General features: G+C 37.5%; 1 protein-coding gene across 3 annotated transcripts in view; it reads left to right on the top strand.

Moving 5' to 3' along the window:
- Window positions 1-14054, top strand: part of unc13c (unc-13 homolog C (C. elegans)) — a 112545-nt gene that overhangs the window by 45827 nt on the left and 52664 nt on the right. For all 3 annotated transcript variants that reach the window (XM_086270444.1, XM_086270487.1, XM_086270537.1), the window contains 4 exons: window positions 1309-1424; window positions 1631-1794; window positions 6739-6895; window positions 7307-7375. In XM_086270444.1, the coding sequence (XP_086126570.1) occupies window positions 1309-1424; window positions 1631-1794; window positions 6739-6895; window positions 7307-7375 (506 nt within the window). The remainder of the gene's footprint in view (window positions 1-1308; window positions 1425-1630; window positions 1795-6738; window positions 6896-7306; window positions 7376-14054) is intronic.

Raw genomic sequence — 14054 nt, 5'->3', positions numbered from 1 at the left:
AATCTCCTTACTGTACGGGTCGTTTTTTTTTATTTGTCACATGTGGTCTTTGAGTGTTGATATTTGCTAGTGGAGAATTAAACCCAAAAGGTTATTGTATGTCATTATAAATGTTATTAATGCCTCTCGCCAAGATTTCTGTGTCAGATTATGTCATAGATGTATTTTAATGTTAGTTTTTTTGTTTTACACAGTGTTCCTGATTTTTTTTTAACATTTGTCACGCTTTCAGGTTTCACATTGTGTTTTAAAATATATATATTATTTATTAATTAAGGGGAAAAGCTATCCAAAACTACCTGGCCCTGCGTGAAAAAGTAATTGTTAAACCATGAATTAACTGTGATTAACCACATTTTTTGGAAAGATTTCAATTCAGTTTCACTAGCCACACTTAGGTTTAATTATTTGGTTAATATTGCTAGACCTGTTGAATCAAGAAATGATTCAAATAGAACCTGTCTGACAAAGTGAAGTAGACTAAAAGATCTAAAAAAGCAACACATCCAGTGATGTGGAAGACTCATTGTCAGTTATCACAAATGCTTAAATGCAGTTTTTTTCTTGCTACCAAAGGTGGCACAACCAGTTATGAGGTTTAGGGGGCAATTACTTTTTCACATAAGGCCAGCTAGGTTTGAACAACTTTTTTAATAATAAATGAAATAATCATTTAAAAACTCAATTTTGTATTTACTTGGGTTATCTTTCCCTAATAGTACAACTTGTTTGATGATCTGAACAATTTAAGTGTGACTAATATGCAAAAAAAAAAAAAAAAAAAGGAATTCCAAAGGGAGGAAGCACTTTTTCACAGCACTGTATGTCTCTTCTTTGTAGTGTGGTCAAGGACAGATTTATAAGTGATGGACATTATTAAATTTGATGTTCTTTTTCAGAGTAAGGTCACTTCTTACAGGCTTGAGCTTGTATCTCACGCTCTCACTCTTTTTCTCTCCCTTTCAGTCTCTCTCATCCGTTTTTTTTTTTACTGTGTGCAACAAAACTTGTAGAGATTAATGTGCTTTATGTCTTTAACTTGTTTCGCCATCTGCTATTGTGAAGAAAAAAATTGTCAAAATCAATGGCCCGCAATTTAGAAAGCTGTGCAGAGTAAAAAGAACAAATTACCAGTCCATACTAGTCAATCTGGTGCACGATAACCACACTGCATAGCTCAAAATATAGGAAATGAAAATTGCACCCTGTGTTTTGGATAGAATTAAAATTGAACAAATATTGCCATCTACTCTCCTGATAATTTTAAGTTATTCTAAATGTCTAATCCAGCTCGGTAATGTTTTACAGATAAAAGAACTGACAAATCTGCAGTATCTGGTGCCATCAGACTCAAGATCAGCGTGGAAATGAAAGGGGAGGAGAACGTGGTTCCTCCTCATGGCCAGTACACCTGTTTACACGAGGTAATCAGCATTTGATTTGGTACTAGGAAAGGTTGCTGCTCTAATCCACTGATCATTGCCACAGTTCTAAGCATCATGTTTATAAAGACAGTTACAGCTATGATAAGGTTTTTCATCAGCTGGCATGCACCACCCAAAAAAACTGTCATGACACCGTGCTCCATCACCCTAACCTGTTCCTCTCTTATCTCTCGTGCCACTCACAGAACCTTTTCCACTATCTGACTGAGGTGAAGAACAGCGGGGTAGTGAAGATCCCGCAGGTGAAAGGGGAAGAGGCGTGGAAGGTCTACTTTGACGATGTGTCGCAGGAGATAGTGGATGAGTTTGCCATGAGATACGGAGTGGAATCCATCTATCAGGCTATGACGTTAGTACTACCCTGATCTATGGCCTTTTACCTCACCAATCTGTCAGTGTCTCATTTACCAGAGTGGAAGGAGAAAAGGAGATGTGAGAAGGACGAGCGAAGGAGAACTGGAGTAGTAAAGATGTCTCCTCAGCAGAATCAGAGCTTGGAAAACTATCGAGCTCCCAAGTTTGATTGATTAATTGTTGGTCTCATGGAAAAACCTCCTAACCTGCCTTTGTCACATTGATCATGGGCACACAAACAGTGTTGTTTTCCTCCTTGCTTGTGTCGGTGATCCTCTGTGACCCTTTCTGTCTATAAATGTTTATCTCTTTGTCTCCATCGTGACCCCCAAACACATTCCCCTGCAGTGACACCACTGGAAACATTAAAACCTTTCAATATTGATCAAGGTCATTGATGTGACATTTGACATTGTGCTGTGTTAAAGCAATTGTTAACACTTTAGAAGTCTGCACAATACATGTATCCATCATCCAGTTCACTAGCAGCAGATTTATTTTGTTGTCTTTGCACAGCGTATTTACTTAATCCTCTAAGCTTCAACCCAGATGCACTGCTTTACATTCCCAAGTTTATTTTTGTATTGTATGTGGCTGAATGGATTTCTCCTGTTCTAAAATATTTGTGTTTACTATACTCTTATAAAAAACTCTTTTTTACACTGTTATTTAAACTCTACATTTATAGCTTGGTTCCACCACAGAGACAAAGTGAATGCAAACCACTTGTTGCTCTGTGTGACATTGACTGAGCTAGTCAGGAACTACCGCAGTGACATTAGTACGAAAAATAACTGATCTTTAATTAAGGTTTACTTCTCCGTTTTAATTGTCTATACACGAGCCTGGCTATCTTGAAGCTATATTATCTCATGTAAAACTTAGTATGTTTAAGCTATCTCTTGCTTGACTATGTGCCAAAGTTTGAGACCGTTTCATAACTTCAAAATAAAATATAGATGTTATAGATGCATGATTGCAAAAAAATTTGTAATTTGAGCCAGATGTTTGCTAGGCAACATCATCATATTTGATATAGATGAGGTCCTTTAGGTGCTTACTGTGTACTTGTGTGCCAAGGTGGCTTGCTCAGCTCTTCCTTCTGCAGTCAAAGAGAGATTTCAAGTGTTCGACTTCTGTAGATGCATATCAGATGTTATTGTCATGACTCAAAAAGGATCAAGTGTTTTTGATGTTCTAGCTGGATAAATGCTATAAATGAGACATTTCAGCCCATTGGTAGGTGGCTGCTAGGGAGCACGATGGTGTCATAATATTTGATGTAGATAAATCCTCAAGATGTGCCTGTGTGCCACGTATGTGAAGTATTGTCAAGGAGCTGTTCGTGGATGGGCAGATTGACATTTTCTATGTTTTAGGGGAGATGCCTATATGGGGATTTAATTAAAATTTTGCCTTAATAATTTATATATATATCTAAAATACTGTATTATAGTAAGATACTTTTCAGTATATCACATAGGTGGGTAAACACAGAGAATAAAGCATCCTTTACCAGTTGAAATAAAAAATGGGTTTTAGAATTAAACAGGTAAAGATAGTCTCTTGCATTATATCAGCTATTATCTATTGTTTGCTAATGACTTTTACTGCAGTAATTCATTAATAATGAGTCATTGAGTATCTCTGCAATCTGGTTTCTGTATGAGCTGTTGTTTGAAAAGCACCATCGAAGTACACCTTTTAAGCTCTGTTCCCACTGCACTTGTTGGGCAGTCCCACTAGCTGACTATGTAATTAACTGCTGCCTAACTAAATCAGACCCTAATTACACACAGATTGTTGGCAAATTGAATGGAAGGCTCAACTCATATTTTTGCTTTCAAGTTTGAAAATCAAGTGATCAAACAGGACTGAGAATTATTTTCAAATTATTTGCTTAAAATTTGTTAATTTCATTTATTAACCACTGACCTCTGAGTATGTTTGATTCTCGCACCACCTACTCTCTTACCGATTATGATTTAACCCTGTGGACTTTATCTTTTCTCCTGCTGGCCCTGTAGGGCAAACATGCAGCTGACTTTCTTTTTAACCTTGCAAAGTCAGTTTTAATTGTTTCCAAAATCCATCAGTTGTTATCACACAATATCCACACAAGAAAGGGGTGCAGCTGCTACAACAACAGCCCAACTATAGCACAAGCATTGTTGACATGTTGGATCATATTGGTGCAGCAAACTGATGGAGAGTTGCTAGCTGACATGTTGTTGATTCACTGTGACAGTTCATTGTATCATATGAGGGATAGCCACATTATTTAAGGGCAGTAAGTGGCCTGATTACCCGCTTTATCACGTGGAGTTAATGCTTCAGGCTTGAACCTTGTTTAACCATGGTGTTTCTCATTATGTTTCATCAGGAATTTATGAAAGGTCCTACCTTTCTGTTTTCTTCATCGCTGAACCTTGACTCAGAGTAACTCCTGACATCATGACTGCGTAAATCACAGCAACTGTGAAGGCTCACTTTCCCTCCGGTGCCCTTTACAACAACTCCTGGCATACCCCTCCCTCATTTTCGTTTTTCTTCATCGCACACTATCACCACTCCCCTGTCTCCCTGTCCGCATCTCTCATCATCTTTTTTTTTTTTCATTTTTCCTAGCTATCTGAACCCATTAAATGATATGTGAGTGTGTAGTACATCTCACCCGCTAGTAAAAAACCAAAGCAGGATAACTTTAGGGGAGGCAATGTCTTCCCTCTTGGAAATAGGCTCAGGAGATCCAGCTCTAAAAGCACCATGGGAATTCAGCGGATGCCATCATCACTCTCTTTGCATCATTCACTTTGCTCTCCTAACCCCAAGTGCTCCTGGGTAATTTGGAGGCTGAAAGCAGAGTAATTAAATCGGCCTCCCAATGAGAACGTGTTTGTGTTTTTGTGTGTGTATGTGTGTCTGTGTGTCCGCTCCACAAAGAAGAAGGGGGAGTAAATCTGCTACCGTTACTCCACATAACTCTGTGGAAGTGATGACTCACTCAGCAAGATGTTCTTAGTTTCAAAATGTCTGTTTTCAGTCTAAATGCCCGACTCTTAGACATGCTCAAATCTGTGGATTTGAATCCTATTAAATTCATAATACCACCATGTGAAAAAAACGCCACTAAAAATAAAAATCTTGAATTCAAAACCTTAAATGAGAGCATATATGTTTGTATGTCATCTTTACTATTCTGTCAATAGTAATATTGTAATGTGCATTAATGTGCTCACTGTAGGCATTTAAGCTTCAGCTAATTTTAACTGCGTCGCATTGTTGGCTACAGCAGCATATCGAGTCCTGTATGTATTTGTATATTCCCATCGCTGTGCCTTGAAGCTCACTGGCCACGTCACTAGATATACCTGTTCAACTGTTAGTTAATACAAATACCTAATCAGCCAACCACATGGCAGCAACTAAGTGCTTTACGGCAAGTAGAAGTAGATGAGACAACCTGTCCAGTTCTTTTACAGCCCAGATTTCGACTCAGTGACAAATCAATTGGTTCCTAAATATTTTTCCAACTCATGTAATACTAACATGTAATACTTTAAATTATCATAAATGTAATTTGGTGATATGTAAGGTCATGCAAAGTTGTAATCTTTAAGGTAGTATCTAAAACTGTAAGACTGAAGTACAATATTTGCCTCAAAGGTAGTGGTGCTAAAACATACTAAATGTATAAAGTTCAGCTTATTTTATCTTGCTTTAAGCTCTCATGCATCCAAATGTTTGTTTGCTATGGGTCATGCCTGAGGCTGAAAAGGCAGCTCAAGTGTGCATGGTTTTGAGATGCATTAAAGTAAACATACAGATTATTGCACCTATTAATTTTATATGCGGTATACTATCTACAATAACAACATCCTGCTGCATTATGATTTAAGATGCATTCCAAATGGCTTGTGGAGCAGCAGGATGGAGTGTTAAAAGGAGCATATGCTCCTCACTCAGGCATAGATCCCTGCTCAAACTAGGCCTCTCAGGCTCCACCACTTAATTACTGCTGGGTAGCGCTGCTCAGATGTGTGTAGAGAGAAAGGGCAAGTTTATGCCAAATCCAAAGTGGCATGTGCCGCTGTTACTGTGTGTAGTCTAAAAGTCACAGAATCAAAAAAGGATCTAGGGAGATTAGAAAAGGTAGCAGGAAGATGTCAAGTTTGCAGCAGTAAAAGAGCTCTCATTCATTTCCATCCTCACCCCCTCCCTTGCTTTATTTTTAAAGCACCATCCAGTACTGAGATCTAATTTTTGTTGGGCTGATTTCAGCTAAGCAGTTCAAATACTGTGCTGGAGTCTATCTCTGTGATATTTAAAAATACAGGATTAATGGTTCTCAGTTAAATTTACACGTTTAATTTCTCCTCCTTTGAACCTCCCTTGATTTACTATTAAACCTATATGCTCCATCTGTTACTTTGCAGCCTTATGTCGTTAACAGTATAGGTTATACAGCTCAGTCTGATTTATGACACAATTTTCTATAGATACTCATTGAAGACACATTTTACTGCATGAACACGGGCAGTGGTCTACTTGCACTAACTAACTCTTCTAACAGAAGTAATTGTTTGGAACATTAAAATATGTTCTCCCTTCAGCCACAGGAAGCTGAAATATGATGAGGAAATACTCTACTGCTCTATGTCTTCTCACTTTCTTTTTTATTGTGGTTACTGCAGTAACACAGAATATTTTTCAGCCTTTTTTCTCACCTTTGTAACTTAGCACATGCATTTTCTCACCACTATGTAAGTGCGTGTTGAGCTCTTGATGCTTCTTTCTGAAATTGCCCAGTTGATGTGGGATCTTAAGTTGTACTTTTTCATGTAATTGTTTTATGTTCCCTTGTGAAGAAATCATGCCTTTTTTTCTTACTCTCTCAACCACTTGTTGTAGGATAATAGCTGTTTATTCTCCTCTGCAGGCATTTCTCTTGTCTGTCCGCCAAATACATGTGTCCTGGGGTGCCAGCAGTAATGAGCAACCTGCTTGCTAATATCAATTCCTACTTCGCCCATCCCACTACCACCACCACAACCACTGCCTCTGCTTCAGACCGATTTGCTGCCTCTAACTTTGGGGTAAGTACACATAATACTTTCTTGCTGTCTGCCAACCGTAGTGTAATATAGTGTTCATAAAAAAATGTAATTTCTATTGGCAACAGTCAGACTTAAGTGACATGTTTTACTTTTCTACAAGCTGATATTGAACTGTTGACTTCACTATTTGTTTTTAATAGTTCTAGTGGAAGATAAGTTTTGTATAAAATCAGCAACATCTCAGAAGTTAATGTTGTAAGGCATCATATAATATTTTTAGCCAGCAAGCTGACGCTGGCAATATTGCAAAATGACAAAATCTTGTTCCAGCAAATAAAACTGAATTACTAGGGCGAAGATATGCTCCACACCATGCAGTGTAAGAAATGTTTAGGCACAATACTTTTGAGGTGATGCTCCAAACTGAATTATACAATTCTGTCCTTGCAGAGGGAGAAATTTGTCAAATTACTGGACCAGCTGCACAACTCGTTGAGGATCGACCTCTCCAAATATCGGGTATGTATTAGATTTTTACATGTGGTGTGTGTGTTTGTGTGTAGTCATGTTTATGTGGCATCTGTCAGTACAAAAATATGACGTTGGTAATGTTTGACAGTTTGATATCTGCTTGTTTTACATATGTACATATGCACATCAGGCATTTTATTAAGTATACCTGTCTACTACTGGGGTTAACCCGCTTTTGCTGTGATGTTTGTGGTGCTTGGTTGGTATTAAGGCGTCCAAAGTTAACTGTTGATAAAAGACAGGAAAGATCCATGCTTTCGCGTTGTTTATGCCAAATTCTGGCTCTACCATCTGAATGTCACAGCAGAAATTGGCATGATAGGATTGTGTGGGAAAATCAGCAGTTTCTGAAATACTCAGACCAGCCTATCTGACACTTTCAACACGTCACGTAAAAAGTTACATGAATCACCATTCTTCCCCCTTCTGTTGCTCAATTCAGCTTCAGCAGGTTATCTTGTCTATGTCTACATCCCTTAATGTAGTTGCTGCTATCTAATTGGCTGATTAGGTATTTGTATTAACTAATTATTGAACAGATATATCTAATGGAGCAACCAGGGAGTGTATTTGTTGGATGGTAATATATGTCTCTCATCTAATACACTGCCATTGCATTAAATTTTTTTTTCTTTCTTTGTTTCTTTTTCTTTTTCTTTTTTTTACAAAGAAAGCTACATGTGTTAAAAATGTAAAAATCAATTCTGTTTCTTAAGAGTTTGCTGTGTTGGAATGTTTATTAAAGTATTTAAGCATACGCTAGGCTTACCAGCACAGAATGTCAGTCTTGGAAGGTAAGCTGACCCAAAACCTCTGAGAAATCATACTGTTTATACAGAAGCACAAGAAGATGACAGGGGCAGTGGGATACCTATAGGTGTTAAATAGATACAAAAGGTAAAAACATCAAGGGTCTGGAAGACAGCCCTGGGGGTGGCAAGATCAAAGACTTAGACATACACAGGTAAAACAAAGGAGTGATACGGTTGAAGGACAAAACACTCTAGGGAGCAGACAACTGCCTTCTGGATACAAGGACGGGGAGTAAGGCAAATATTCTGAGAATAGTGAGTCTATCTCAATATTATTCATCACTTGGCATTTTCTTTTCTATGTTCCTTATTGCCGTAAAGATGGTCTAAGTACCCATTACATCACAAATTCCAGATGGAGTCACCTTTGTTTGGATTACATTCTCCTTTGACTATCTAGTGTGGCACAGTGACACTTTGTTGCTAATGCCAAATGCATGTGGATTCTTCTTTTTCTTGGATACGGTTCCTTCTTAGATGGATCTTAATCCCAAGTGCAAAGGTGTTAAATGCGCAAAATATTGGGGCTTAAGGTGCGGTAAATGTCATTGGTAAATGTTGTGATGTCATGCCAAGGATGACATTTACCAAGTGGACTATGTACAATATTAATAGTATGAAGCTGTGCTAAAAGAAGGGAAAACCTAAAAAGCATGATCCGGAAAAGAATAATTATAGATATACATTGTCTATATTTAGACATAGGCATTATGGCATTCATTGTTGATGCCATAATTAACAAAATTGTTGCATCAAATGTACAAAAACATGGCCTCTCAGTTTTTGCAGTTTTCTCAGCCCCTGGTAGATCCAGGCACATAAACATCAGTAATCAGCCCACAATGTCAAGAGGCCATCATCTCAAAAATAGTGGTCCACTTAGTGCAATAAAGAGATCCAGTAAAGAGTGCCCAGCACTCTGCCTCTGGTAATGGACATCCTGAAAATATCTATAAAGTAGGCTGTTAGCTCCATTTTTTTTTCTACCCAGAGACTATAATCTGCAGACAAATATGAATTTATTGTTACTGTTATAAAGAACAAAGGTATTTCATAAGTGCTAAATCCTAAACTGGGCTCTTAATTAATGAGGCAATCATGTCTTCTTCCTTTTTCCTTTGATGGTTCATCTGCAGTGTCCAGCGTCAGAAACTTCTTCATTAAATTAACTATACAGTTTAGCAGCAAGGGACAGACTGCAGAAAAGAACAACCTACTAATTATGTTTTCTAAAGGAACAATCAGATTGCCTTACTGGCAATCAAAGTTACGATTTATCAAAATGTTGTACCATGAGGCAATACTGTAAATGTCTGTTACGCGTGCAAGCTAGTTCAGTCCTTTAAAGTGTCCTGTAATAAATCTTTGTAGATGTTATCAGTTTTATTAATACTATGGTATAGAGATATCGATTCAGATCTATAGTATAGTGACCCTAGTGTTGAACTGTTCTGGTCTCGGGAAACGTGCTTCTAATATTTTGTCTGTTGCACATGGTGGGAAATATCATTTCACTATATGAACCCAGTGGAGGTAACACTTGTGCGCCTATTTATTTTGTGATATGGGTTCATACATCAGGGTCATTTGCCTGGACCTTGTTCCTGAACAATGCACATCAGGCAGCTTCTTTCTGTGAGCCTGATTGTCCTGCTTTATGTAAAAATTTCCTGGTTGACTTGTTAAAGCCATAGCATGAACGCGTTTGATGTAAACTGCTCTCACCGTTATACATTATTACACGTCTCTATGACCTCACTGGCATGTTGTCTTGCTTCTGCTTTATGCTGTTTTCTCCCCAGTGATAGATGTATCACTGACTACTGAAGTAGAAAAATATATTGTGTATAAAATTACGTGCATGCAAAAACCAATATTTATATAGGTAAATAAAGAAAAACAGATATATTGTTAACCATATTCCTAATGTATAATACGTTGCAATTTAACAAATCTCAATGAATGTGTCCCAAGATCTGCAACACAATGTCTGCATTAGTTTTATAATATGTTACTTTTAATTACTTAGTGAATTAGGAGCTCAAAGACAGTGAATATCAGAAATGCTGTTGTACACATAATTTCTGAAACTCTGGGACTATCATGACTTCTTCCTTCAATAGTTAATTCTCTCAGTCCCACTGTAATAGATCATGTTATGATTGTTTTATGATAATTCTCCATCTATGTATTTTAGCTGTTCAGTATCACCATGATGACCATATAGTTCACCTATTTTTCACCTTATCAAGTTATATTTATCCTGGTATATATCATAGAAAATTACAATGAATTATTTGCAATAGTAATGTAACTTAAATTATTCTATAACTTGTTGATTATGTGCTGTTTTTATTGTCAAATTAACAAAACTGTTACTACCAGGTCATGCTGATAGAGAGTGGTTTGAACAATAACTGTATGAAAGTGTGCAAAGACAACAGTTACACAGTTGTTTTTAGTATCATTGTATGGGCGTTTAAACAATATTAATGTTTAATTTTTAATATAATGGTTTTAATCAATATAAATATGAATATAGTTAGTTTGACAGTCTAGTAAGTAAGTAAAATTTATTTATAAAGCGCTTTTCACAGATAAAAATCACAAAGTGCTTTACAACACAGGAAATGGGAATATAAAAACAATATAACAGTAAATAAAAACAATGTAAAACAATAAAACTATAAAAACAGCATAAGAAGAAATTAATCAAATGCTTTTCTAAATAAAAATGTCTTCAGCTAGTGGTTTTGCATCATTGTGTATCCAAGACATCCTAATTTTTTTTATGTATCGTCATGAGATGTGCATTTTAAGAAGTGTTGATACAAAAAGAGAGTAATTCTTCAGTTGTCCTGAGACTATTATCTGGATGCAAATTATTTCATATTTTAAATTAAAATTCTAAATTCCAGCATATAATCTTTCAGAGCAATCCTAGAAGAGCTCGTCCTGCTACATACCACATACTTAGTCACGCACTCATTTTTTTCACCATTTTCCTTACCCTCCATACCCTGTGCATGTAGATTTGCTCACCTCCAGATATACAATATAAACACATATTTTTCTCCCGCTTTTTCTCTGTCTATTTAATATATTTGCATACAAGCCCGCTATACTGCCATGCACACACAGGTATGCACCTGAGAGCATGCAGTTCCACGCTTCTCTCTAGCTGGAGGCAGGAAACAGTGAACTGTAGCTGAAAGATGACCCACTCACCTTTAATGTAACACAAAAGGCAATGTGTCGTTAAGTGGGTGATTGCTTCAGTCCCCCTGTTATTTGCCATAGCCATCAGTGTGAAGCCACATGTGATTAAAGACACACCCGAAAAGCAGCAGTGTGCGCCTAAACGGTAAATGGAGAATGAAGTTGCAAACAGTGAGGGAGGGATCGCGAGGATTTGGAAAGAGAAGTGGATGAAAGAAGCAGAGAAGGAGTTGGAGGAGAAAGGATTTGGACAAAGAGGGAGACATTTGGAAGGAATGAGATGAATTTGGAAAGAGCGGGAAGGAGTAACAGATGACGAATGAAAAGTATGGGTGGTAGACAGAGAAGGAGAGAGAGTTAAGTGTAGGAGAGATGGCCTCTCTTATTTTCAGATGGCCTGGTCATCTGGCAATGACACGTTCACTGAGAGAAGTCACAGTATATCGCACTGGCTTCACCTGCCAGCACTGCCCTGCTGCTCTCTTGTCAAACCTGCCACAGACCAGTGGTTCATGCACACACATCCACACACAGTTTATACCTTCTCTTTCATTCTCTCACTTTCTGAAGCCATCCCACAGAGCCCGCCTGCCACTATTGGACAGTAATAAGATTCAGATCTGGCTTCTCCGCCTGCTCACAGTATGGATTTCCCTATAATGACATTCTGAGGGAGATCGAGTTTGCTTTTGTAAAACAGAGGACTTGAATCAGCAGTGAGGGAGCCAGGTTGCAAGTGCCACTCTACATTTTGCTACATATGCATTTCTTCCCCTTCAACTTTAGTCTGATACTCCTGATACATGGTGACACCTCATATGGCCAGTCTGTCCCAGCTGGGATTTCACTGGGGTTCACTGGGTCGTGCATAAAAATTCAGCATTTAGAGCACGATGTGGGCTGAGTTTGGGCAGTTTGATATAAAGTGATGTTTGTTCAGTGAGCAACACTAAGTCTTGTCATATAGTCTCAAAATGAAACTCTGTATAGTAGAACTTCATGCAAACAGCAGTTTTTTCTTTCTGCTTCCAAAACCTGTGGGAAAAAAATCTAATAATGCACCTGTAGCTTTCCACAGCACTACTACGTCAGCTTTCTTTACTAACACCTTTTTTATGGATTGGATAAAGCATCAAATGAACAAAACAAAAAATAAATGCTTAACAGTTAATACCAACAAGATTTTGTTAAAGCATTTGCATTTATTCAAACATTACCCTTATATGATTCCCACATAGCACCCGAACATAATTTCAAAGCTTGTGAAGCAAACTTTCAGAAAACAAAAGCTACGCCTGCATTGTTGCGCGCATTTAGAGTAATCTTGTTCTTTCCAGAGCAGAACCTGCTTAATCCAGAGCCAGCCCTTTGAAATTTATGGCAGAAAGTGTAAAAAATCCAAGCTGAAGAAAAGAGCTAGTGTCACCTTTCACAGAATGCAGAGAATAAGAAACTTCTGTGACAACTATATTTATTTATTGAAAGGGCACAGAACGAACTAAAGTGGAATGAATAAGATACTGGCGTTCAATGTTCATAACCTTGGCTGGATTTATTGTGTAACACAAAAGCAGGTCAGATGAGAAATATAATCTAACCACTGTTCTCTGGTTCTTTTTGGGGTCTCTTATAAATTTGACATACTCAGGAAAAAAAACAAGTTCAGTATATTACAGCATAAACCTCAGTCTACTTGAAACAGCAAAACAACTAAAAACTACTTTTATTGGAGGTTAAGTTAGGCCTTTGAAAATCTAAAAGGTGTATAAAATCTAATATGCAACCCCTAAATGCAGTATTTATACCTTATAGCAATAGGCATGCAAAAGTAGAGGTGCATACCACATGTCTTCATGGTCAGAGTGTATTGTTTCCAGTTCAAAGCTCCCATGATGTGTTCCAGCACTCAACAGTACATGACTGCTTTTGATTAGCTGGACTTGCTCCATTCCATACCTGGCAAAAATAAACATTTGAATTTTCTTTTTTTTTTTAAGTAGGATTGTGTGAGGTACTTGTCTATAGTCTGGGTATTACCTAAAGTAGTGGTGCTTGGCAGGTCACCAGTTTAGAAAAATAGACTGGAGGAATTTAATAACTTGAATTTAATGGAAACTTAACATGCTGCTGTGACAGGGAGAGCAGGAAAAATGTTTTTTGGGGGGTATCCAAAGAACAGACACATGTAAAATCAGTGTAACTGTTCACTGTCTGTGGAATATTCGAGCCTTTCCTAACATCAGTCGTACAGTGTACAGGGTATTGTTTACAGCGTCTGAGCTGAAATTGTAAACAGTTCATGCTGTAAATGGTAGGCTTGCTCTAACTTTTCTTTTTATGTGTTAAGCAGGTAGTGTTTTGGAATTTTGCACTAATTGTAAGCACTGGCCCAACATAATTTTCAGTATACACTAGAGCAAAGACAAAGAACTAAAAGCTAATCAGCATCATTCACTCCTCATTTCATCTCATAATGGACTTTCTGTCATCTTTGTAAGGCAATGCTTATGTCTTTCTTCCTGGAGCAGAGATGAATGCTTAGACTTTTAGTATGCTTGTCTATTTGTGGACAATAAATTTTTTTTCTCCTTTCTTTTCACTTTGTTTTTCTGTTGATGAGCTCTTAGTTGCAGCAT

Source organism: Aulonocara sp. 'chitande type north' Nkhata Bay, linkage group LG1 (assembly GCF_057382095.1).
Source record: "Aulonocara sp. 'chitande type north' Nkhata Bay isolate Kocher_YH1m ecotype deep benthic linkage group LG1, A_spYH_male_GT1.1, whole genome shotgun sequence".
NCBI lineage: Eukaryota > Metazoa > Chordata > Actinopteri > Cichliformes > Cichlidae > Aulonocara > Aulonocara sp. 'chitande type north' Nkhata Bay.
Note: the sequence above shows the minus strand (reverse complement) of the source record. Positions and strands in the feature narration are given on the sequence as shown.